The sequence below is a fragment of the Microtus oregoni genome, unplaced genomic scaffold (genome assembly GCF_018167655.1).
Source record: "Microtus oregoni isolate MIOR12 unplaced genomic scaffold, Mior012 000024F_ref0000369, whole genome shotgun sequence".
In the NCBI taxonomy this organism is placed as follows: domain Eukaryota; kingdom Metazoa; phylum Chordata; class Mammalia; order Rodentia; family Cricetidae; genus Microtus; species Microtus oregoni.
Window position 1 is genome coordinate 36,328,103 of NW_024543083.1, and position 26,166 is coordinate 36,354,268.

Here is a 26,166-nt window from a genome sequence, read left to right on the forward strand (position 1 = left end):
ATTAGTGGCTTTACTATTTTCTTCCATTTAAGATGTCCGGCAAAGAACGGCAGGAATCAAGGAGAGAAGTTGCAGTGTTGGCAAACATGAAGCATCCAAATATTGTCCAATATAAAGAATCCTTTGAAGGTCAGATATATTTTGCAAACATTTAAAATAAGCTCTAAGATACTTACAACTTTTGGGTATTTTCCTTTAAGGATTTTTTTTGTGAATGTATTTTCGGTAAAAATACTTTTTGTTTTTGTTGTTTCATAAATATACATGTTAGTATTAGTTTGATTTTAGGATAGTAGTGATATCCTCATAGCTTAATATTGACTTACTGTTATTAACAATTACTTAAGAAGAAGCAGTATAGTACAAAAATTTTGAGTGGGCAAAATTAATAGCAACATTTTAACCTTAAATTTCCCTATAAGTATTTCTACTGACACTGAGAAAATGTTCTGATCTTGATTTTTGTAAAAACCATTACCTTATTTTTGATGATTTCATATATGCATATAACTTAATCATATTCCACCTGCAGCCCATTGCGTTCCTCTTCCAAGCACTCCCAACTCCCATCCTACTTTCATGTCTTCTCTTTTTAATAACCCACAGACTTTAACTAGGGTTGCTTGCATGTGGACAGGTATGGGGTGCTGGCTGAAGGAGTTCCCATAATGTGTTCGTGTCAAAGACTTCCATAATGGGGTTATTTCTTGGGCAGTTTACCAGTGATGAGAGCCCTGAGGAAAAATGACTCGTCCTTGCCCAGTAGCCTTTAACTACCATATATCCTCTTCTAGGAGTGGGTCCTCATGGGCCCTCCCAGTCCATCCTAGAACGTGGTGAACAGGCCCAACTGCACTTAGGAGTCATCTGAATGATTCAAATGTACTTCATTTTAAGCATTACCTGTCACCATATATGTTCAGAAGGCATAGACAGGCATGACTACATGTTCTCAGGTTCTTCTAAGTTCACCTTCATTCGAACTCCCTAGAAATTAGCGTGGTTGACAGTGGATAGCAAACATATGATTGTGAAAATAAAAAAGTAGCATTCCTGAAGTTTTCTTGGCATTAAAGATTCACTGTAAAGAACTACTGAAAAAGAATTACTTGTCTTTTCATGCAGGTAAAAGACCAGGATCAGGGCAAAGTGCCAGTTCTCTTGTCCCTTCTCAGAAAATCACAAAGCCTGCTGCTAAATATGGAGTGCCTTTAACATATAAGAAGTATGAAGATAAAATGTTACTTGAAAAAAATCACCCCCAAAACATAAACAGGTAAGATCATTTTTCAAACTGATTAATGTCAAGGTCAGTTTGACCCTGTGTAGTAACAGCCCCATTGGTTATCTGGTACTCGGGGTAGTCTTCATCTCCTTACTGAGGAGTATTGCTATGCCTCTGCATCCGTGCTAAAATGGAGGAGCCTTACTAACGCGGTGGACAGCATTAGGTAGATACATTGAGTACACAGCTGGTATAATACAAAAAGATAGCATTGTAAATGAAGTCCTCCTTGGACCTCTTGATTGTATGCAGAGAAGTAAGTACCTGTGATATTATTGCTAAAACACCAGATATTGGGTATTTCAGAATTCATAGTCAAATAAATCAAAATCTTGGAACTCTATAATTCTGAATATGATTCATATTGTGATAGTTTCCCACTTCAGAGTAAAAAAATGGCCTAAAGCTGTTGAGTTACATGACTGGGATCATGGTATCAATTGCACAACATTGGCACTTTTGATTTGGAATTTGAATATGGAAATTTTAGTGTAAATCATTATTAGCTTATTTTAGGATTTAGCCATTAAATAGGTAAGAGGAATATAGTATAGGAGTGGCAAAGACAGAAATCAGCTGCTACTCCTAGTACACTCAAAGAACAAAAATGTGAAAACTCCTCAACTCCATCTGTGAAGTTAATTCAGATCTTATGGACGGGGAATAGCTGTTAAGACTATTTGTGGTGATGTCCACTGAGTTCCCACAGCCTGGCGCTGGCCAAGAGAAAGCTATCTACCACAGAACTGAAGTCCACTGGGAAGTTGTACCAAGAAAGCACCTAGGGAGCTGACAAACTCTGAGGAGCCTTCTGGAGGCAAGCAGAATATGGCAGTGCTGCTGAGCTGACTGGACACCAGCAGAACTCTGTAGGAAACTGTCTTTGTGGTACTGTTGAGATTCAGTTGGAAACGGGCAGGACATAGGCACAACTTTTGCAAGGTAACCTGCAGGAGTGAGTGTCACAGGTCCCCACGTGCTGCAATAGCAGAAAGGGACACTTTCCTTCTGTAGTGTGTCTCCAGCAGCCTCTGTGATAGTGCAGGCTTTGTACAGGGGGTGTAACTGGCACGCTGGCTTTATCATTTGTTGATTCTGTTTATTCAGCTATCAAACACACCATCATATCCTTTTCTCTCTCTTTGGTCATGAAAGGAAACCTAGGACCGAAGACTTATTACTTTAAATCCTCTAAGATTCTGATCATCCCCTAATCTTCCACCTCAATATTTCTGATGTTTGTTTGTTTGTTTGAGACAGGGTTTCTCAGTGTAGCCTCGGCTGTGAGTTGAAACTTTCTCTGTAGACTAGGCTGTCTAGACTCATAGAGATCTGCCTGTCTCTGCCTCACAAGTGCTGCGATTAAAGGCTTGTGCCACCACCACCCAGCTAATTGTAAACTTTATTAATTGCCCCAGAGAATATCTTTGTAAAGTCAGTTATAAAGAAAAAAAATTTTCATTAAATATTTTTTTCACGTAAAAAAGACCCATAGCTTGCTAAGATCATTCAATACCAGCCTTCGAGACCCTGAAACTTAATTTCCTTAGCTTCGTATTATAACCAAGGAATTAAAATCATTAGAGGATCATTAGAAACAGGCTCATTGAATTAAAAACTTATATACTGTGTCCATGAAAAGAACATTCAGTGGCAACGTCTTGTCTTGCCACCTAAGTTCCATGCTCAAGCTTAGGTGATAAAACCTCTCAAGATCCCCCCTTTTCTATTGCTCTCATCTGCTGTGATGCTCCAAGGTTCTCTGCAGATCAGCTAAATTGGACCTGATTCTCCCTCCTATGCACTTTGTCCTTTGTTTGTTTGTTTGATCTGTTCTCTCTCCTCCTCTTGAGTTTTTTTTTTTTTCCTTGCCCTTTGTAGGCACAACTCACATCAATACTGCACTGTTTTGTTGGAAACCCTTGCTAGGTAAAATGAGATCACATGCTAACACCCTCACCTCCTACAGTTCTACTGTGGAAACAAAAGCAGGGCAAGGAGGGGCGGTAAATAAAGGAGCCACTTGTCTGTGATGAGTGCTCTAACTTTAGCTTCTAGATTAACAAATAGAATACTGGCATCATGGCCAGAGACATTATCACATTGGCAGCAGTGGCATTTGTATTTAAAGTTTCCACTGACCAATGGGAGATAAGAAATGCCACCTTTTTTTTTTTTATCTTTCTCCTGATTGTATCTCCTGCCCTCCCAAAGAGAAATAGGACCTGCTTCCTTAGCAGAACTTCAGTACCTTGTGTGTATCCTTTTATTGTTATGCTTATTGGAGTGTGATCTCTTTGAAGTGAAGGGCCTTGATATACATGTTTGCACAAAATTGTTTTTTTTAATGAATAAACGATTGAATAGATTGAATTTCTATGAGGAAAGCAATGCCCTTTATTTCCTAACCATACTAAATAGGGTGAAAGGACAGATAAAAACCCTTTCAGGCTCAAGTAAACAAGTGTTCTTTGAGATACTTTTTCAGGTATATGTGTACAAGTGGCCAGCCGTCAACCTCGGGTGCTTTCTGTCACTCTTCGCTTTATTTTTTGAGATGTGGTCTCTCAGAAACCCAGGAGCTCACTACTTTGACTAGGTTCACTAGCCAATAGCTCCTGTGGTTACGGATGAGCACCAGCAAGTCTGGCTCTTATGTGAGTACTGTGGACTTACTAAGACCAAACTTAGGTCTTAGCTAGGTAGGCACCTTACCTTCTGAGTCATTTCCCCATCCAGAGGTTTATTGTTAATGCTTTACAGCAACTATTTTACTATGGTGCAATAAATAAAACACTGCTTTTGAAATAGATTTCTTTTGCATACATACCATATTTGGTTTCTAGTGAAGCAGGTTGGTATCTTAGTGTAATCATGATGTCCTTTTTTCCATCAAGTATTTTGAAAGTTTGAAATTGACTTAGTGTGCTTTTAACAACTATGAAACACACTTTGGTATACACTGCGTTTCTTTAACTGAATTCTATACATTTTTATTTATTATCATTATGATTGTATCACATTTTGACATGAAATCAGTTGGCTTCATTGCTACAAATGTGCTTTAAAAATTTTATGTTCCATACCAAAATTTCATTACATTTTTTTCATGTCTTCTAAATAGGTTTTTAAAATATTAATTCATAGATAATTTTCAAGATACATGTTTCTTCCAAATAGTGTTTACATTTGCAACACATGTTTAACAATTGTAATATAGACATGCATAACGTCTCTGATTCTTGGAGCTAAAACTAATGTTGGCCATGGAGTAAGAGAGGACAGACACATTATCTTTTTTTTTTCTTTGGAGACAGGGTTTTTCTGTGTAGCTTTAGAGCTTTCCCTGGAACTCGTTCTGTAGACCAGGCTACAAACTCACAGAATCCACCTGCCTCTGCCTCCCTGGGATTAAAACCTTTACCACCACCGCCCAGCGACATACTTGTGTTTATGTGATTAGGTAGATACCACATAGAATAATCACAAAAAGGAATACACACTTGGGCGAACTTGTAAAATGAGAGTTGTTTTTGTCCCTTGGCCACCCACTATTCTGAGAATGAAGGAAATGGTGAATTGAATCCATGACATGGTAGAAACCTCACCTTTGACCAGGACAGAAAAGAAACCAAGTGTAAAATCAGAGCCATCTCATAGCTGATGGAATCAAGTAATGTGCTTTCTTTCTTTCTTTCTTTTTTTTTTTTTTTCGGATTTTCGAGACAGGGTTTCTCCGTAGCTTTTTGGTTCCTGTCCTAGAACTAACTCTTGTAGACCAGGCTGGCCTCGAACTAACAGAGATCCTCTGCCTCCCGAGTGCTAGGATTAAAGGCGTGTGCTACCACCGCCCGGTGTAATGTGCTTTCTTAATTGTTCTTTTATTTCCAGTTAATTGTCAGTGTAAATGGGAGTTTTGGATTTTTGCTCTTAATATTCAAAATGATAGGCTCCATCTCTCATATTCTAAGATGGAAAAGTGACTCAGATGATAGCTGCCTAAAACCAGAAGGGTTTTAGGCAAGGTTATTCCTTTTCAATTTTTTTAATCATTTTTAAATGATTTTTAAGCCAATCCACTGAAAATTAGATAGTAGTCAGTACTTAGATTGTGCCATGACTTATTTTAAAACATTTAACGTTGCACAAACTCAATGTCTAGGAGAGCAAGCTTGCATAATGACAGAACAGACTTAAAATCGAAAAACATGACTTTATAATGTATATTTTGCAACAATAAAAGTATAAAAATAAAATTTATGAAAACTTAATGTAACAGGAAGGCCTCTTGTTTGTCCCGGCTGCCCAGAACTGGCTGCCCAGCTAGCTTTGCTCTGAAATAACCACACAGAAACCGTATTAATTAAATCACGGCTTGGCCCATTAGCTCTACCTTCTTATTGGCTACCTCTTACATCTTAATTTAACCCATTTCTACTAATCTGTATTGCCACATGTTTGTGGCTTACCAGCAAGGTTTTGCATCTGACTCTGGCAGCGGATTGATGCCCTCCCTCCGCCTCTCTTTCTCCCAGCATTCAGTTCCATCTTCCCCGCCTACCTAATTTCTGCCCTATCTACAGGCCAAGGCAGTTTCTTTATTCATTAACCAAGAAAAGCAACACAGACAGAAGGACCTCCCACACCAATAGGTAGATAGAAAAAAGTAAGAGCATTGCAATCAAATAGATAAGAAAACTATCAAGGTCATAACAAGGGAATGGAATGAAAAAAAACCCCACAGTTTCTGAAGTGTTTTAGTTTTTTGAAGCAGGGTTTTGCTGTCTCCTCAAATCAACTTGAATGCTTGCTCTTCCTGTGCTCCTAAAAAGCTGAGATAGTGTTAGCTAGTGTACTGGCTGAGATTTTAAATAAATTCCTGTTGTTTTTTTGAATGATTCCTTTTTAAATTAAAGAATATTCTCTCAACAAATATAAAATATTTTTATATTCAGACTTGCTTAAATATCTTAATATAGTAATATCTTTATTTATATAAATTTAAGCTAGTACATGTAGTTTTGTTGTTCTTGTTGTTAGGGGTTTTGTTGTTTTCTTGAAGCCACCAGAGGGAGCTCCATGAACACAATTCTGTGTTTAGGTTCATTTTTGCTTTTGTTTTTTGAGTGACAGAAAACAAAACCATTTCCTTAGTACAGTGTTTCTTTTTATCTCTTTAGTATAGAGATAACATTCTGAAAACACCCAGTTACTCTCAGAGGAATAGCTTGGAATTTTATTCCATAAATACTTGAATAGTCTCTATGTAAGGTGATAGAGAAGATCAAAGAGGAACCTAATCTTTGCTTCCATATAACTTACCTCTTAAACCTCTACCTCTTGGGCTAAGGATATTTCCTAGGGCTGAGACTCATTCAGCAAGTGAAGGAGGGTGCTTACAACAAAAGCCTGCCATCCTGACTTGATCACTGCAGCCCACATAAAGTGGGGGGGGGGGGGGAAGAACACCAACTCTAGTGTTGTCCTCCCTTGCTACGCAGAAGCCTGAATACACTGTACACATACAATAATAGGGGAAATTTAAAAGCTAGTCATTTAGGCCCCAAAGCTCTTATTACATTAGTTTATTTCTTCCCCTTTTTTTTCTTCAGTCTCTCAGGTCGTCCTTGAATTTATTTTCCTGACAGTTAAGACTATAGATGTGTGCCACCACTAGTTCATTAACGTTGATACTACATACTCATTTGATTTCTATGGGGTACAGATTTGGAAAAGAGTCTAACAGCCTCATAGAGTTTTAACTGTGACAGGTGTCAAAATGCTTAGTAAAAATAAAATGTCTTTTTTAGCCCTATAGTATTAACATATACCATAAAGGAAAATAGAGGTGTAGCTGATTTATAATTATAAACTTTAGTGCCGTAAAAGAATAAGTAAAAGCTAAACATAAGAAAATAGCTATAGTAAACAAGATAAACCAAGAATGTATCTGAGATTTTGTGAACAGTAAGTATGTAAAAGGAAATATTCTAGCATTTTTAAGGAGCAGAAATTAACAGAGATGAACAATCCACATGAAAATCTGTGTTTTCTATATTCTTTGGTGGAAAATAAATTGGTTCAGCCTTTGGGGAGGTGGAGTTCTCAAAATATAAATTATGATGTTGCTCTTTAATTCCACTTTTTTTTTTTAAATTGGTCTTCTGGGATATTTGAGTATGAGCCAAAATGGTATATGTAAGAAAGTTTCTTACAGAATATAGAATAGGAAAACTTAAAATCAACCCAAAATCTATCTCAGAATAATGGCTAAATAAATTAATTCTGGATTATTTCCTTGTTAATTTATTACCAATAATAGTAAATTATTGCCATCATGTGGAATTGTCAAGACATTATTAAAAATACTTTGCTATCAAATAAAACATTTTATAAAAAACAGAAAAGGTAAAATTATGGCTTTATATATTTATGTATGTATGTATGTAAGTTTATAAAAATGTCTAGAATGATACTCATAAAAATATTGATATGGGTTACCTCCAATATGAAACAACTATAAATTTTTATTGTTGAGTTTTATGTAATGAACATATATTATACAATTTATTTTTTAAGAAAAATTTATTATTTAACTTTTGAAGTGATGTTTCATTATAGTATTAGATTGGTAAAATTAATATCCATTGGGGGAGTAGCTCATGAGGACCCATGAGGAAATACTAGAAAGTTAATGGCTTTTGGAGGAAGGAGTCACTTTTCTTAGGGTGTGTGCCCCTAATATATTGCTGATGCTTCATTGGATAGCCCCACACCTATGCATATATGGACAATTGGACTCAGTTATAAAAACAAAAAGGACAGGTAATTGGGAGGTATAAGTGTTGAGGGATCTAGGAGGAGTTAGTGGAGAAAGTTGGGAAGGAGTGTGCCTGATCAAAATCATGCTTGGGTGTAGTGATATTTCATTTGTATTTTATTTATTTTTTTTAAAGATTTATTTATTTATTATGTATACAATATTCTGCCTGCATGTGTCCCTGCAGGCCAGAAGTTGGCACCAGATCTTATTAGAGATGGTTGTAAGCCACCATGTGGTTGCTGGGAATTGAACTCAGGACCTCTGGTAGAACAATCAGTGCTCTTAACTGCTGAGCCATCTCTCCAGCCCTTCATTTGTATTTTAATAAACAACGCTTATCTGAAGATCAGAGAGTAAAGCAGCCACTCTGGTCAGCCTTACAGACCAGGCAGTGGTGACACACACCTTTAACTGCCGTAGCCATACTAGTTTGCCATAGAAAACAGGCAGTAGTGGTGCATGCCCTTAATCCCAGCACTAGAGAGGAATATAAGATGGCTCAGGAGACAGCTCTCGGGTGCAGTGCAGTCTCATTCTGAGGATTCCTGGAGGCAGAATCGCCACTTGGGTAGAGGCGAGAGCAGTGGCTGGCTGTTTTGCTTTTCTGATCTTCAGGTTGAACCCCAATATCTGTCTCTGGATTTTTATTATTGTGCTACAGTTGGGGGCGTGTTGGAGGTGAGAACTGGGGAGTGTACATGATCATAATATACTACATAATATATGAAATTCTCCTTAAATAAAATCTTTAAAAATATGTGTATGCAGAGAAAACTAGGTGATGGTTTGAGTGTTGTCTTCCAGGTTGTTTAATATAAGGCATATCAACGAGTAGTGTCTGTCTAAAGTCAATGCATTTTAAAAGTTATAACAGTATTGGCTTTCTTTACCTTTTCTTAACTTAAACTTCCTGAAGTTTGTGATTTCCAAGAGTGTCTTAAATATTTATCTAATTTGTAGCTTTGTTTTTTATCCAGCCCTATCAAATTCCAGCGAAGAAAATGTGTTCTGGAGAAGAAAAGAAGAAAATGTTTGAGGTATAAAGACATATATCTGCTTATTTCAAAGCCTCACAAAACAGTTCTTAGACAACAGCAAAATCCACTAACGTTATTGATCCCTGGTTCTCAACTTTCCTAATCCCGTGACCCTTAAATACAGTTCCTCATCTTGTGGTAATCCCCAACCATCAGATTAGTTTCCTTGTTACTTTGTAACTGTAATTTTGCTACTGTTATGAATTTTAATATAAATATCTGTGTTTTCTGATGGTCTTAGGTGACCCCCATGGAAACGTCAGTTGATCCCCAGGGATCACAACCCACTAGTTGAGAACCAGTGTTACAGAGCCTCCAAACCTTTCTGCTTTGTGTCTTTCAAACAGATACTTTATTTTGTTCATCCTTTGGTTTTCCTCATCTCTTTGGGTATACCTTTCCTGTTGATATACTTTCTGGATGCAAATATAAAAAGGTAGAAATTATTGATAGAAGTGTTCTTTTGTTTAAGGAAGCAGCAAAGAAAAGAAAGTTGGAATTTATTGAGAAAGAGAAGAAGCAGAAGGATCAGGTAGCTTTTTGCTCTTGTTTATCTCCCTTTGCCTACATGTAGATGGTAAAACTTGGGTTCTGAGAATATGTCTAAAATGTTACAGATTAGTTTCCTGAAGGCGGAGCAGGTGAAGAGGCAAGAGAAGCAGCGGGTAAGAGACTCCATCTCCACAGTGTAGCTCTGCCCTCCCCACACATGTAGTTTTAAAGGAAGTGCACTGATTTTAATTTTATTGTTAAATGTATTCTGTATGTTTTGTATTAAGTAGTTGAAATGGTATTTTGTTTATTTCTCTTTCTCCAAAAGTTGGAGAGAATAAATAGGGCCAGGGAACAAGGATGGAGGAATGTATTGAGGGCTGGTGGAAGCGGTGAAGTAAAGGTAGGCATTTGCTACTGGTGGAGCTAAGCTGTTGCTTGTCTCCAGTGTCTCCTTGTTCTTTAAATCTCTATCGCTGGCTACTGTTGTTTTCTTGCTGTATGGATAATGTTATATAGAATTCTGCAATGTGCATTATGATTTATTCCTTACCTGTGTGTATGGGATAAATAATAATTAACATGTGACATTTATTAAAGTTAAAACTTTTGTGTTAAGGCTGTACTGCAGTTCCTTTTAGAGAACTCTCAAATCAAATACAAAATCAGATAATGCTTGTTAGAAGTTTTCATGTAATCTTGAAAATTAAGTTCTCAGGTTTTCTTAATTGGCCACTGTCAGACTCTCCAAGATAATAATAGCGACCCACTACGATGCTCTTCCGCCCTACTTGTGCTACACAGCAGAACTAATTTCGTAAGCGTATGGAGCCTGCTGGTTCTCATGTCTTTGCACTCCGGCTCCTCTCTACTGTCTAGCACCCCTGCTTTTCTTTTCCACCTGCACCTCCGCCTCCATTCATTCACCTAGATAACCAATTGCCTAAATAGCCATTTACCTAGATTCTTTAATGCACACATTCCCTTTGGGCAAATCTGACTTTGTATCCTTAGGCAAATTAACTTTTCTGAGTTTATTTTCAGTGCTTAGAGCTTTTCTACTGGGGCTCAGATAGAAATGTCTTTACCCATCTTTGTTCTGTCAGAGACTTGTACTTCTCCATCGTTTTCAAAAATACCACTTAACTTATACTGGTAAGCTGAATCCTGAAACAATCTATGGGATTCCCCTCCTTTGTATTCTCTCCTCTTGAGCTGTAAATACAGTTGTACTTAATGGCTCCTTTGATTAGATTATGTTATGTGATAAATGAGCACTCCCACAATTACATTGTCGGAGTAGACAGGAATGGGAAAAGAAGTGTAGGGAAGTCTACCACTACTGACCTGAAGGGCAGCAAGCACAGACACGGCAAGAAAGCATGGACGACTTCTGGATTATGACTGTTATGGCTTCCATCACCCAGCACTCCGGCTGGAACTTCCAGGTTCCAGGGCCGCGCCTGTGCCAACAAGTGCTCAGGCAGTTTATATAGCCAACCAGGGTCCTCAAGCCCTAAGTGACCTACATGCAGCATGGTCATGTCTCCTACACATGACGCAACCACGCATGAAGCAGCCACGTAAGCCCCTGTGCGCATGCGCTAGGCAGACTTTAAAAGCTGGATATGCCCACTCCACACTCTCCCTGCACCAACTTCTTTAAGCCTATGCACATATCTTTCTCTTTCTTAAACTCTTAAAGTGGGTTTTGTGATCCGTTCTCTCTCCCGGTAATTTCATGGGTGCGTAGACTCCATAGACTCTCCAGCCCCCTCTCCTGGGGCTGGGACCCTGGACCGGCTTTCTCCACAACAATCCACATTTACTTTTACGATCTACTGGTTGCCAACTTTTAGGCACACCAGCTGCTTCAATCAGTGAGTTTTCCTTCTGGTCATCTTAACCTTTTCTCCAACTGAGGACTTGACCGGTGAGCTCCCAGCAACCCTCTGCTGTTCCTAGAAATGGGGGGAATGCCCCCAACCACAGCCTTCATGGCTACAATTGAACCCTTCTCTGATATTCATCTCTGGTTGCTCCTCGCAGCTAAAAACTGAGATTTGGCACCCTGCTGTTCAGAGCACTTGAAAGTGGTCCTGTCACCACTGTTGGATATTTTTTCTTGGGCTGCCACCATTCGGGCCATCTGACCCCCGATTCATCCTGGCCTGATTCTCAACCCACGTGCTATTCCTGAGATGTCTGATTAATTACCTTTGTTATTTTGCCATTCTCACATTTTTAGCCATGGGAAACAAACCCTCAAAAGCGATCAGTTCACCCTCCCCCCTGGGATGTCTTTTAGAGACCCTAAAACCGTAATGCTTAATGCCGTACTTATAGATTCCCACGCGTGTCCATCTTTGTTCTAATAAAAGGCCTAAGTACCCTTTAGATAATAACCTAAAGTGGCCACCTAATGCCACCTTTGATCCCCATGCTCTGCGGGAACTTTCTAATTGGCAGTGCACAAGCAGGTGGAAGGAGTTTCCTTATATCCAAGCCTTTTCTATCTAAGTTCTAAGCCCCTGTCCTTACAAGCTCTTCACCTGCTCACATGTTCCCAGCTATGCCGTCTAAGCTGGAGGAACACCCGATTCAGCTCTGGACCCTGCTAATGAACTTCACTTTTCCAACCTCAGCAGACCCTGTGGATGGGCTACTAAAAGTACGTATTTCTTTCTCGCTCTCAGAACTCTCTCACATAGAACAAAAACTGGGTTTTTATTTGTCTAATTCTATGTCTTTCATAAGGTAATTTCAATACATTATCCAATCTTACATAGGCTCACCTTTCATGATATTTTTATGATCCTACTTCGTGAGGAGCATAGGTGAGTTTGGGGGCAGGCCAGAGTGCATGCAGATGAGGGCGCCATACTAATACAGCAGCACCCCTTGCCAGGCAGTCCCCAGTAGGATCCACATGGGGATTGTAACACCCTAGGCAGTATTTTAGATAAAGGTCTCCTTAAGGCTGCCCTCAAGCCAGTAAACTGATAAACTCTTAGAGGTTATTCAGGATATGAAGGAAATGGGTCTGCATTTTCAGAACGCCTCCCTAAAGCTCTGTTACTATATACTAAGCTAGATCCAGAGACCCCAGAGGGCCGGCAGTTCCTTATGACCCACTGTTTTGTTTTGTTTTGTTTTATTCAGAGCTTCCCTGACATTAGGGTTAAACTTAGGCATTTGGAGACAGGCCCTTTGACCCCACAGGCAGTAAGTAGTCCTCTTTTTTTTTTTTTTTTTGGTTCCTGTCCTGGAACTAGCTCTTGTAGACCATGCTGGCCTCACAGAGATCCACCTGCCTCTGCCTCCCGAGTACTGGGATTAAAGGCATGCACAACCACCGCCCGGCTGACAGTAAGTAGTCTTAAAGTTGGCTTTTAAAGTGTAACATGCAAGGAGTGATAAAGCCCATAAACACTAATGTCAGATGATCGTCCAGGAGACTGACCGTCCTGTCCCTGCCGCTCCCTTGCCCCTGGGGCTCAAGAGTCGCCAGGCCCATGTTTCAAATGTGGTAAAACTGGGCATTGGGCCCAGGCGTGTCCTAATCCTCATATTGGCCTTACGAGACCGTGTCCAAGGTGCCATAGGTCAGTCAGTTGTCCTCGTGCGCATTGTGGCATGGAGTCATCAAACACAGACAATTCCCTTTGACCCGACCACAACTGTCATCTGTAATAGGGAGCAATGGGTAAATACCACAGTATCTGACCCTCCCATCTCCTTTCCCTTGGATACTGGAGCCACATACTCGGTACTGAGGGATTTTTGGGGAACTATGTCTCCTAGTTTCTCTATTGTCAGGGTAGGGGGACAGCCTTATTACCTCATCAGACCCCACTATTTAATTGTATCTTTGGGGGTATTTATCTCACTCATTCATTTTATTTTTTTTTTCATTCTCAGCCTTCATTTATTTTATTTATTTATTTATTTATTTATTAATTAAAGATTTCTGTCTCTTCCCCACCACCGCCTCCCATTTCCCTCCCCTTCCCCCAGTCAAGTCCCCCTCCCTCGTCAGCCCAAAGAGCAATCAGGGTTCCCTGCCCTGTGGGAAGTCCAAGGACCACCCACCTCCATCCAGGTCTAGTAAGGTGAGCATCCAAACTGCCTAGGCTCCCACAAAGCCAGTACGTGCAGTAGGATCAAAAACCCATTGCCATTGTTCTTGAGTTCTCAGTAGTCCTCATTGTCTGCTATGTACAGTTTTTTCCCAGGCTTTTTCAGACCCAGGCCAGTTGTCCTTGGTGAGTTCCCGATAGAACATCCCATTGTCTCAGTGTGTGGGTGCACCCCTCGTGGTCCTGAGTTCCTTGCTCATGTTCTCTCTCCTTCTGCTCCTGATTTGGACCTTGAGATTCTGTCCGGTGCTCCACTGTGGGTCTCTGTCTCTTTCTCCTTTCATCGCCTGATGAAGGTTAATATTCAGGAGGATGCCTATATGTTTTTCTTTGGGTTCTCCTTCTTATTTAGCTTCTCTAGGATCACTAATTATAGGCTCAATGTCCTTTATTTATGGCTAGAAACAAAATATGAGTGAGTACATCCCATCCCATGTTCCTCTTTTTGGGTATGGCTTACCACACTCAGAGAGTGTTTTCTATTTCTATCCATTTGCATGCAAAATTCAAGAAGTCCTTGTTTTTTACTGCTGAGTAGTACTCCAATATGTATATATTCCATACTTTCTTCATCCATTCTTCCATTGAAGGGCATCTAGGTTGTTTCCAGGTTCTGGCTATTACAAACAATGCTGCTATGAACATAATTGAGCATATACTTTTGTTGTATGATAGGGCATCTCTTGGGTATATTCCCAAGAGTGGCATTGCTGGGTCCAGGGGTAGGTTGATCCCGAATTTCCTGAGAAACCGCCACACTGCTTTCCAAAGTGGTTGCACAAGTTTGCATTCCCACCAGCAATGGATGAGTGTACCCCTTTCTCCACAACCTCTCCAGCAACGGCTATCATTGGTGTTTTTGATTTTAGTCATTCTGACAGGTGTAAGATGGTATCTTAAAGTTGTCTTGATTTGCACATCCCTGATCGCTAAGGAGGTTGAGCATGACCTTAAGTGTCTTTTGGCCATTTGAACTTCTTCTGTTGAGAATTCTCTGTTCAGCTCAGTGCCCCATTGTATAATTGGGTTGATTAACTTTTTACGGTCTAGTTTCTTGAGTTCTTTACATATTTTGGAGATCAGACCTTTGTCAGTTGCGGGGTTGGTGAAGATCTTCTCCTAGTCAGTGGGTTGCCTTTTTGTCTTAGTGACAGTGTCCTTTGCTTTACGGAAGCTTCTCAGTCTCAGGAGGTCCCATTTATTCAATGAGGCCCTTAATGTTTGTGCTGCTGGGGTTATACGTAGGAAGTGATCTCCTGTGCCCATGTGTTGTAGAGTACTTCCCACTTTCTCTTCTATCAGGTTCAGCGTGTTTGGACTGATATTGAGGTCTTTAATCCATTTGGACTTGAGTTTTGTTCATCACTCATTCATTTTAGTCTTGCCAAACTGCCTGGTACCTCTGTGGGAAAAGATATTTTAGCTAAAGTAAGAGCTTCCATTTCTTTGGCTCCTTCCACTCACCTCACCCCAGATTTGCCAACAGCTCCCCTCCTCCTCCTAGCCTCCCATGCTCCCAGCTCCAATGTCTCATTTCCTTTGCCCGCCTCTCAGGTGGATCCCAAGTCTGGGACACCCAAAACCCCTCTGTTGCTAAACACCATTTTCCCATTGTCATCCAATTTACAGGATTCTACCAGGTACATTACCCAAGCTCAGTACCCTCTCTCATTCCAGAGCCTTAGGAGACTGAAGCCTATCATCTCTGAACTTCTAAGGAAAAAGCTACTTCTACTTCGCCCCTCCTCTTCTCCTTTTAACACCTCTATACTTGCTTTAAAAACAAAAACAACCTAATGAACCTATTGCCTGGTTCAAGACCCCGGCTCACTAATTCTGCAGTGGTCCCTCTTGATCCTTCAGTGCCTTACACACTTCTTTTCATTACTCCTCCAGGAACCTCCTACTTCTCAGTTCTAGATCTCAAGAATGCTTTTTTTCTCTATTCCTCTCAGCTCTCACCTGGACTGACCCTGACACTCCACACCGTTCACCTAGGCCTTCCTTCCCAGGGACTCTGGGACAGCCCACACGTATTCGGTCAGGCTTTAGCTTCTGATCTTCTTTTATCTCTCCGCAATCTAAACCATACAGTATGGAGATGATATTTTACCTCTCCACAATCTAAACCATACAGTATGGAGATGATATTTTACTTTGTAGTCCGTCTTTAAACAGCAGCCGCACTGACTGCTCTTTTAATTTTCTTGTCCAAAAAGGGCTATAGATAGACTCTCACCTTCTAGGTCCAACTGTCTGCCTCTCAGGTCATTTACTTGGGATTAACCATTATCCCCACCGAAAGTTATTACCCTAGATAGAAAAAAAACTAATCCAGTCCCTCGTAGTCCCTTCTACAAAAGAGATGTTACCATTCCTGGGAATAGCTGGCTTCCTGCATTCCTGGCTTTCCTCTTTTTCTCTCCTTGCCCACCCCTTGTAAGAGGCTGCTTTCAGCTCTCCACACAAGCCCTTCCACTACCCCATTATAAGCCCTTCCAGAGGCTCCAAGCCTGTAATTTCAATAACAGTAATCTAACTAAGGGGAACGTATCCTTAATTATGAAACCACAAGAAATGAACTCCCTAGAACCAGCGAAGTCTGAGGTCTTGAGCCTCAGATACAAATGTAGCCTTGGCGGACAGCTAAATATACATATCTTAAACCATGTACCTATCCAAATTAGTGAACTTAGGACCTATTAAATAGATATTGTTTTAAGTTGCTTAGTTTGTGATTTTTTTTGGTTTTCCTTTGTATTATCATTTTTGCTATGACAGTGAGCCAGCTGTTGCTCAGCTTGCAATTAAATTGTTTATTCACCTCTGTGCTCCCATTAGCCTCTCAGTGTTGAAACAGGCAATTGGTGGCTATCATAATGGCTTGCTTACCATTGATGTTTCTTCTCAAAGATATAATGTGGACAAAGATGCATTTTTTGTTTGTTTTTATTTTTGTTTCACCTAGGAATATGTTACTGTTTCCAACTTGTGTTTTTCTCTCTTTTGAGATGTTTTCACATCACATATCAATAGTTCAAAAATCTTTTTTCCCAATGTCTGCTATAGTAGACATTACATAGTGTTTTAAGTAATTCAGTTTTATCTGAGTAGCCCTTACTACTTCCTGGTCAATAAGAAATAATTCAGAATTTTGTCCTTGGTTAAAAATTAGCTTAACTTTTATTTAACTGTAGGTCCAGGACTCTTATTCAATATTTTTTGTACCAAATTTAACATCAGTGTTGAGATTTTGATGGTTGCTTACTTATTCCTTTAAGTACAATTTTTTTAGATGTATTTTGTTTTTATGTGTGAGAGTGTTTTGCCTGCATGTACTACGTATGTGCACCTCATGCATTCTGTTGACCACTGAAATCTGAAGCAGGTGTCACATCCTCTGGAACTGGAGTTACAGTTGGTTTTGAGCCACCATGTGGGAACTTCATCGAACCCAGGACTTTTGCAAGAGCAATAAGTTTTTCTAATTGCTGAGTGAATTCTCCAGCCCCATTTTTCATACTCTTTGACAAAACCATAGTGAAGTATTTCCCCCTCCACCTCAGCCAGCTGAGCCCCTGTTCCAATAATGCCTGCAACATTCTCATAATGTGGTATTGTGCCTTTTTTTAAATTTTATTTATTTTTATTTTGTATGCATTGATGTTTTGCCATGGGTGTCAGGTTCCCTGGAACTGGAATTACAAACAGTTATGAGCTGTCATATGGGTGCTGGGAATTGAACCCGGGTCCCCTGGAATAGCAGTCAGTGCTCTTAATCACTGAGTCATCTCTCCAGCCCCGTCACTGTGGCTCTTATAAGATGATAAATTTTTGTTTGCTTTTTGTTTTCTCAAGACAGGGTTTCTCTGTGTATCTTTGGCTGTCCTGCAACTCACTTTGTAGACCAGGCTGACCTCGAACTGAGATCTGCCTGCTTCTGACTCCCGAGTACTGAGATTAAAGGAGTACACCACCACCACCTGGCAAGATGATGAATTTTATGTCTTGTTTGGTAATGTAGCAACATTTGTGAATAGTTAGGTACTATGTCTTTGATAATGTTTATTTCACTTTGTAGAATTCTGTAATTCTTCCACAATACAAGTCAGCTCTGTTCTTGTCTGTACCTATTCCTAAGTTTAAAATATTTACTCTATCTGGCTGTTTGCTTTCTGCATAGTTGCTAAGGACCTGGAGTTAAAGTGTAAAGTGAGTCAAACTAAGGAAATTCACAAAGGAGAGATGAATTAAAACTGAAAATTAAGATAATGCAAAATTAGTAATTTTATTATGTACAGACAGTGATACTCGATAGTATAAATAACTATCTTTATTGGACATTGCAAAATCCAGTACTTCTTGGCTGCTTCTGGCTTTTTTGTTTGTTTGGTCTGGGAGTAGTTTTGTTTGCTTGGTTTTGTTTTGTCTTGTTCTTAAACTCACAACTAGAGAACATCATTAGAAGCAGGAGGATTAAGATTCTTGATAGACTGTCTCTCCTAGAAATGGCTGTATAAATAAGGCCAGAACAATGGCAATATCAATGTACTTATTAATGTGGAAGGAGAGAAGTTTTGCGGGGTCTCACCCCAAGACATAGAATTACAGGCAGCTATTGACTGCTGGAAGAAAGAGAATTAGTTCCTCCCAGAGATGAGCCCCCTTATTGATTGTCCAATGTAGAGAGGTCAGCCCAGAAACAATATGCACACAAACAGCAGAAGCTGTACGCACACACGTGTACACACACACACACACAACAATAAAGAAAAAGAAGCCATCAACTTTGGAGCGGAATCGTGGCTGGAGAGGAGGGAAGTGATGTAGTTCTATTTCAATTAAAACACCTTTTTAAAAAATTAGCACTAGAAAAGTAAAATGAATTATTGTTGCCTTTAAGAAGATTTAAGGTTGAATCTGCATGCAAATCTACACCATAGCAGTAGACTGGATCAGTGACTACAGGAGCATGAGGGCTCTGTCCTGCAGTAATGGTAAGCACATTCATCGATTTAGCCAACTGTGTGTGAAGGTGCTCACCACCCGTCCCAGTGACGTGAGTTGGGGCCATAGGATCCACACAGTGGAAGGAGAGAACTGACTCGTGTGTTGTCCTCTGACCTCTGCACATGCTCCATAGCACATAGACACACAAATGTACAAACATAAACTAAAATATTTAAGACATTCATCAACCTGTGCTTGTAATAGGTAAATTTATTGTTTATGAGCTGCGCCTCAGTAAAGGTGATTTTTAGATTGTGTTGCTCCAGTATCTAAACACAGTATTTTGACATTTCGTAGACATCTGCAGAGGTTTCCCTACTTTCACTTCATTAGAAAGATGCATTAGTTTCATTGAAAGTCAAGATTTTACTCAAGATCTTACCATTGAACTGAGTGTTTTGTAGAAGTTTTGTAGAAGCTGTGACCACCTTTTAACAGAATTCTGACTTTTTATAAAAAGATTTATTTAGTATGTATACAGTACAGTGTTCTGTCTGCGTGTATGCCTGCACACTAGAAGAGGGCACCAGATGTCATTATAGATGTTCGTGAGCCACCTCGTGGTTTCTGGGAATTACACTCTGGAAGAGCAGTCAGTGCTCTTAACCTCTGAGCCATCTCTCCAGCCTGAATTCTGACTCTTACAGTGAACATTTTTTAAAAAAATTTCATACCTGTGTATGTGCATATAGGAGGTGAGTTTGTGGCTGGAGACCTAAAGAGGGTGTTAGATGTTTTGGAGCTGGGGTTACATGTGGTTCTGAGCCCCTTATACGGTGATGAGATGCAAACTCTGGTCCTCTGGAAGAGTAGCATGCCGTCGTACTCCCTGAGCTATGTCTCTAGTCTCTTAGAGCACAGATTTTGAGGATGTATGAGAAGAACTTGTGATGGAACTTTGCATTTAATTATCTTTCTGATTTCTACCAACTTTTATTTTGTTATTTTAATGTCTTTCATTAACTTCTCTTGAACTGGTTTTTAAAATATACTTTCTCATAAATTTTTATGTACAATATCAAGATGTTAAGACAAATCTCCTCTCATTGGACTTCCCAGAAGCTTATTTTATTAGATTCTAATATTAGTTCTCTTTTTTTTTTTTTGCTGGCAGGGCGTGGTTGAAGCAGGGTTTTTCTGTGTAGCCCTGGCTATCTGAAAACTTACTTTGTAGACCAGACTGGCCTCAAACTCACAGAGAACCTCCTGCCTCAGCCTTGAGAGTGCTGGGATGAATATTTTTGAAAGGTAACCCTTCAACTTTTCTCTCTAGACTTAAGTACTGTTAACCTCTACATGTGAGATCATTGATTTTTCTCTTTTCTTCCACCAGATTTCTTTAGTAACTGGCCAGTCACGCACGCCTTTAATTCCAGCACTCAGGAGGCAGAGGCAGGCGGTTCTCTGTGAGTTTGAGGCCAGCCTGGTCTACAGAGCAGGTTCCAGGACAGGCTCCAAAACTACACAGAGAAACCCTGTCTCAAAAAACAAACAAACTACTACTACTACTAATAATAATAATTTCTATAGTATTGCACTCTTCATTTGCATTCATCTCTTAACCGTGTCTAGCAGCTTTCTTTACTAGGGGTTCTTCTGTCTTGAGTCCTTAGATTTTTACCTTTATCATTGTTCATTTCTGTAAAAATGGACAAGTCTGTTCAGCATTTATCTTTTCTTTCTTTCTTTTTTTTTTTTTTTTTTTTTTTTTTTTTTTTTTTTTTTTTGGTTTTTTGAGACAGGGTTTCTCTGTAGCTTTGGTGCCTGTCCTGGAACTAGCTCTTGTAGACCAGGCTGGCCTCGAACTCCCAGAGATCCGCCTGCCTCTGCCTCCCGAGTGCTGGGATTAAAGGCGTGCGCCACCACCGCCCGGCTCAGCATTTATCTTTTCATTGACATCTTTTCTTGTTTTCTTGCCTTACTGTTGAACAGCAGCCCGCTAACCAGTTTTTCTGCTTTTGTCTCTCATTTCTGCTTATGTGTGTAGGATTGACTTAATGATATTAAAATGCTCCGTTCACTGGAAAGTTTAGAAATGGTGCCTGCCTTTTTCAGTGTCTAATGCTCTGCTTATCTTCCGTGCTGTGTTGTGATCTACTTCCTTCCTCTCCCCAGTGCAGCATGCACACAAACACACGCATACTTTATTTTAGTCACCTTGACTCTTCTGGGTTTTTTTTAACCTTATTATCAAAACTAGGTTAAATAATCTTTCTCCAAGACTTTTAAAATAGATTTTTACCTGTGACCATTTTCTTTCTAGTTTGTGAATCTCCTTACTTCAGGGTGTAACTACGTCACTCCTTTGTTCATTCACCATAAGACTGGAATGCTGCTTTACTTTGTGGTTTTTTTTTTCAACTTGTTTGAAAAGTACTAAGAGTAGATATATTTTTCCTGTTCTGTATGCATATAAAATATATTTAAGTCATGTATTCAGCTTCGTATCTACTTGAATAGAAGAATAGATTTGGAGTATATCAAAAGTCACAGTTTGTTAAATAAGATTTTTAACTGTGACAATCAAATTCTTCTTGACTTCTAAACCGCATATCAAGCTTCATAGAACTGAATTGTAAAATGTAGGATGTAAACAGTTCAAAGCTTCATAATTTAGATTTTTCCATATTTCTATGAATTTACTGACATCTTAATGTTTTTATTTGCCACATTGTTATTCTTTACTGTTAGTAGCAAGACTTCTAGAATACTGATTGCTTATGTAGGAAAATATTTTACTTTTGGCTGTGTTTTTATTAATATGTTAAAACTAGTTAATTACTATTTTTAAAGCTAAGCATAGAAATTGACTTTCTCTTTTAAGGATGGCTCAGGCCTCTCAGGCCCTACGAGATAAACATGGCACGTAAGAATTCTTTGTTTAATCCCCAGACTCCCTCTTTTGGCAGTGGAGGGGCTGTCTCTCCATCACCTTGTTCTTCTCGAGGGCAGTATGAACATTACCATGCCATTTTTGATCAAATGCAGCGACTGAGAGCGGAAGATAATGAAGCGCGATGGAAAGGAGACATATACGGGCGCCGGCTTCCAGAAAGGTACGGCTCTGCTGAAAGGTGCTCTCATGAAGCTGCGGTGCTGTGCTTCAGAGCAAGTAGTGAAAGTTGTTGTGAGTATTTATCGCCAGAGGAGTTCCACTTGAACTTCATCCAGGGTTTCCCAATGGGGCTGCAGGTCATCACCATTTCCCCGATGCTGATGTCATAGAGAAGCTTTGAAAAAATTGAAGGCCATGCCTAAACAAGCCAGTGCAAACAGATCGGATTGTGATGATCCATGCATTCATCCTGTGTGTAATTCTGTCTTTTATCATATCTACACTTGGTGTTTTCTCCAGTGTTTACACAGAACATTTTTTATTCCCTAGATATTATAAATCTTCAGGTGCAAATTTGACCCTTGATTACATTATGACAAATGTGTTCACGTTGGCCTGATTATTGTGGCTTATTTTAATGTTTAGATAGGACATACTGTTCAAAGGAGCATGTGATAACTTTCTGCCAGCATATGGTTATAATAATTTCATCCACTTGCTTTGAATAAATTACAGCATAAATTTAAATAGAATTACACTTTTCATAAAACTCCAAAGCATAGCCGGGCGGTGGTGGCGCATGCCTTTAAATCCCAGCACTCGGGAGGCAGAGGCAGGCGGATCTCTGTGAGTTCGAGGTCAGCCTGGTTGATGTCAGCTAGTTCCAGGACAGGAACCAAAAAGCTACGAAGAAACCCTGTCTCGAAAATCCAAAAAAAAAAAAAAAAAATTCCAAAGCATATCTATTTTTTGTCTTTTCCTCATTCCTACCTTCTCTTTATTGTCTTAAGACATTTCCTCTTCACATTCATCTCCATTTATATCTCTTCATGATCCTTTTCATCAGATTTTTTCCATTGAATTAACTTGATGATAATTGGGAATGTCTATACTTTGTGTAATTTTTTTTCTTCAAGTATGCATATGTGTTTGCTTAGAAATTCCCATTCTATAAAACTTTCTGATGAGTTACAGAAGAGCAGGTCACATGATGAATTTTTAGTTATCCTTTTGAGCATGGCGGTGGTGGCGCACGCCTTTAATCCCAGCACTCGGGAGGCAGAGGCAGGCAGATCTCGATGAGTTTGAGGCCAACTTGGTCTACAAGAGCTAGTTCCAGGACAGGCTCCAAAGCCACAGAGAAACCCTGTCCTTTTCTTGTGATTTTAAAGTGTTAAAGACAAAGTCTTTGATTTGTTTCTTGGTTATAACCTCATATTTAAGGTGGATTTTTTACAGTAAGTAATTGGGCTTTCTTTTGACACCTCCACTCCTGACGACAGTCTCTGTCACTGGTATTTAAAGGGATTGTTGATGTATTCTGTTTAGTGTGTGTCACTGGTATTTAAAGGGATTGTTGATGTATTCTGTTTAGTGTGTGTCACTGATATTTAAAGGGATTGTTGATGTATGCTGGTTAGTGTGTGTCACTGGCATTTAAAGGGATTTTTGATGTATTCTGGTTAGTGTGTGTCACTGGTATCTAAGGGGATTGCTGATGTATTCTGGTTAGTGTGTGTCACTGGTATTTAAGGGGATTGTTGATGTATTCTGGTTAGTGTGTGTCACTGGTATTTAAAGGGATTGTTGATGTATTCTGGTTAGTGTGTGTCACTGGTATCTAAGGGGATTGTTGATGTATTCTGGTTAGTGTGTGTCACTGATATTTAAGGGGATTGCTGATGTATGCTGGTTAGTGTGTGTCACATCATGTTTTTTCATTCGTGCCATGTTCCTTTCTTCCTTATTTTTGAGTTCTATACTTTGTCTGATTTTTTATGGTTTAAACTGAGCATATTTTTGTGATTCCATTCCATTCTTAGTATTTCAATTACAGGCTTCCTTTGTAAACTTTTCCTTAGAGGTTGTCTTAGATTTTGCAATACACAAGTAAGACAAACCCAAGTTCTCTTTTACATTAGGTTTATACATTATAACCTCAGAATGCTTCTAATTCCTCCCTGCTGTCTGTTATATTATTACTGTCATTTATGCCACTTACATCTCAGTGTGCATGGATATGCATAGACATGTAATAAGCTACCGCTTCATTGCTGTTACTATAGACAAGCTGGTATCTGGTAGGAAGAAGTACAACAACTTCTCATCTTCACTTCTTCCTTCCTGCATGCTGCTTCTTTACTTCTCTCAGAAGAACTTGGTTTAACATTTCTTGTAAAGCAGCTGTAATGACAACAGCTTTCTTCAGGTTTTGTCCGAGAAAGTCTTTAGCTCACTTCTTGTTACAATAATATTTAGAGTTTAGATGTTAAGTGGGTATTTTTTTTCTTTCCGCAGTTGAATATTTTCCTCACTTTATTCTTTGCCTTCTTTGGGGGAATAGTTGAATGTAATTCTTAGATGCTCTTCTGTATGTTTGTGTTTTCCTCTTTTAAGACTTTATCTTTGATTTCCCAAAGCTTGGCTATGGCAGGATTTTCCTGATTGTTTATGTGGGAATTTGCTGCAGCTTGTTCTCAGTTCCCCGGATCTTTGGTGTGATGTTTGACATGAATCCAGGGTCTTCAGAGGCGTTATTGTTTTAAGCAATGTCTGTCTAATGTTCCACAGCATGCATGTTGCACCTTTTGTAATTTTCCACTGTTCTTGTGTTCTCTCTGTGTTTGTATCCCTTTTCTTTTCTCAGTTTATAAATGCTTTTTTACTATACCCTCAAGATTAGAGAGACTCTTTGTTTAGCCTTGTCCAATCCAGTAATGAGCCCAGCGAGGCAGTCTGCATTTCCACTAGAGTGTATTTGGGTTTGGCCCTTCTATTTGCATTTTTTTCTTGAAATTTTATGCTTCTGTTTACATTGTCATCTGTTGTTGCATGTTATGTACTTTTTCTATTAAAATATGCTTTTAGGAGAAGACAAGCTTTTCTTATGTTTGTTAACTGTTTCTGTCTTCTTTTGCCTAGAATACCTTGCTTCTGTTAACTTTGAATACTTAGAACCTAGTTATTATTATGGCCTTTGTGTAGGTTAGGTAACTAGTTCTGTAAACTAGGAAATAAAAATTAAACGTGAAATTTAATTGAGGATAATTTTGGCATAGAAGCTGACTTTAAAAAATATATTAGCCTATATATTTTGAATATTAAACTGTGGAAAAAGTTGGACCTTATCATCTTAGAGCAGTGGTTCTCAACCTTCCTAATGCTGTGACCCTTTATTTAATACAGTTTCTCATGTTGTGGTGATCCCCAATCTTATAAAACTATTTTCATTGCTACTTCATAATTGTAATATTGCTACTGTTATGAATCATAAAGTAAACATCTGATATGCAGGATATCTGATGTGTACCCCCTGTTAAAGGACCTGTCAACCCCCCCACTATCATAGGGGTCTCAACTCAGAGGTTGAGAACCACTGCATTAGACTATAGATTATACTTTTGAGGGCTAGAGAGCTAGCTCTCAGCCGATAAATACATTTTAGGTAAACTTCATTCATATGTTTGTTATAGTGATATCTGCTCCTGAGTTAAATTATAAAGAATTAACTTTATATAGTAAATTTTCTTTAAACAGGAACACAGAAAACAAGGTTATAAATTATTCTGCTGACAAATGTGACAGACTTGCAGGAATTTAATTGTATTTTCCTTAGCATCAGTGGCTCAGTATTCATTAATTCAGTTTTAGTAGTGACCTTGTAGAACATAAACTATCAATCATGATGATTGACCATATTAGTAATTTAGTTATTACCAACACTGTGAAACAGATAGTAGTATTCTTGCTACTTTACAGATTAAAAAATTGAGGCAATATATAATTCAGTTTTTGAAAGTCCCATAACTTATCTATTAGTAAAAACAAAGGAGTTGAAACTGAATTCTTCATGTTTGCTTGCACTTTATGGTGTTATTTTTCTCTGCCTTCCTAGTATGACTAGGCTAGTATGACTGTTCTTACATCTATGTCTTAATGACATACCTATTAGCCTCTTGACTATTGGGACCTCAAGTAGAGTACAACTGCCTTTTAAGAAGTGATTTGGTGCCTCTTTACATTTGTGTTTTTAAACTGCTTTACTTTTCTACCCCCTCTCCTGATTCCAGTCCACTAGGTACCTTTAAGTAGAAAGGAAGCTTAGTGAATACTCTTGTTTTCTGTTCCCTGTTATCTTTCTGTCACTGGACTATTGTGTCTGAAAGCAGTGAATCATTTGTTACCTAGACTATTGCCTACTTTATGCTTTTTCACCTCTTGAAGTATTTGTAATCCTTCAAAAATTTTAAATTCCTCTTGTAGTAATAAATTTGAGTCATGATTATAATGTATGGTGTTCCCACCACTATCTTGCTGCTGCTACT

At 39.0% G+C, this 26,166-nt stretch overlaps 2 protein-coding genes across 4 annotated transcripts in view; both read left to right on the top strand.

The window, feature by feature from the left end:
• Nek1 (NIMA related kinase 1) overlaps positions 1 to 26,166 on the top strand; it is a 554,120-nt gene that overhangs the window by 257,995 nt on the left and 269,959 nt on the right. Inside the window, exons 16-18 of one of the 3 annotated variants that reach the window (XR_005976286.1) lie at positions 9,635 to 9,677; positions 9,763 to 9,810; positions 21,679 to 21,787. The exons of the other annotated variants lie outside the window; for them this stretch is intronic. The gene's annotated coding sequence lies outside the window, so the exon portion shown is untranslated. Of the gene's footprint in view, positions 1 to 9,634; positions 9,678 to 9,762; positions 9,811 to 21,678; positions 21,788 to 26,166 lie in introns of those variants that run through there. 3 annotated transcript variants of the gene reach the window in all.
• Positions 1 to 26,166, top strand: part of LOC121462253 (serine/threonine-protein kinase Nek1-like) — a 127,851-nt gene that overhangs the window by 8,301 nt on the left and 93,384 nt on the right. The window contains 8 exon segments of the mRNA XM_041673755.1: positions 33 to 129; positions 1,126 to 1,254; positions 1,257 to 1,276; positions 9,086 to 9,145; positions 9,618 to 9,677; positions 9,763 to 9,810; positions 9,966 to 10,040; positions 21,679 to 21,842. Coding sequence (XP_041529689.1) covers positions 33 to 129; positions 1,126 to 1,254; positions 1,257 to 1,276; positions 9,086 to 9,145; positions 9,618 to 9,677; positions 9,763 to 9,810; positions 9,966 to 10,040; positions 21,679 to 21,842 — 653 coding nt within the window.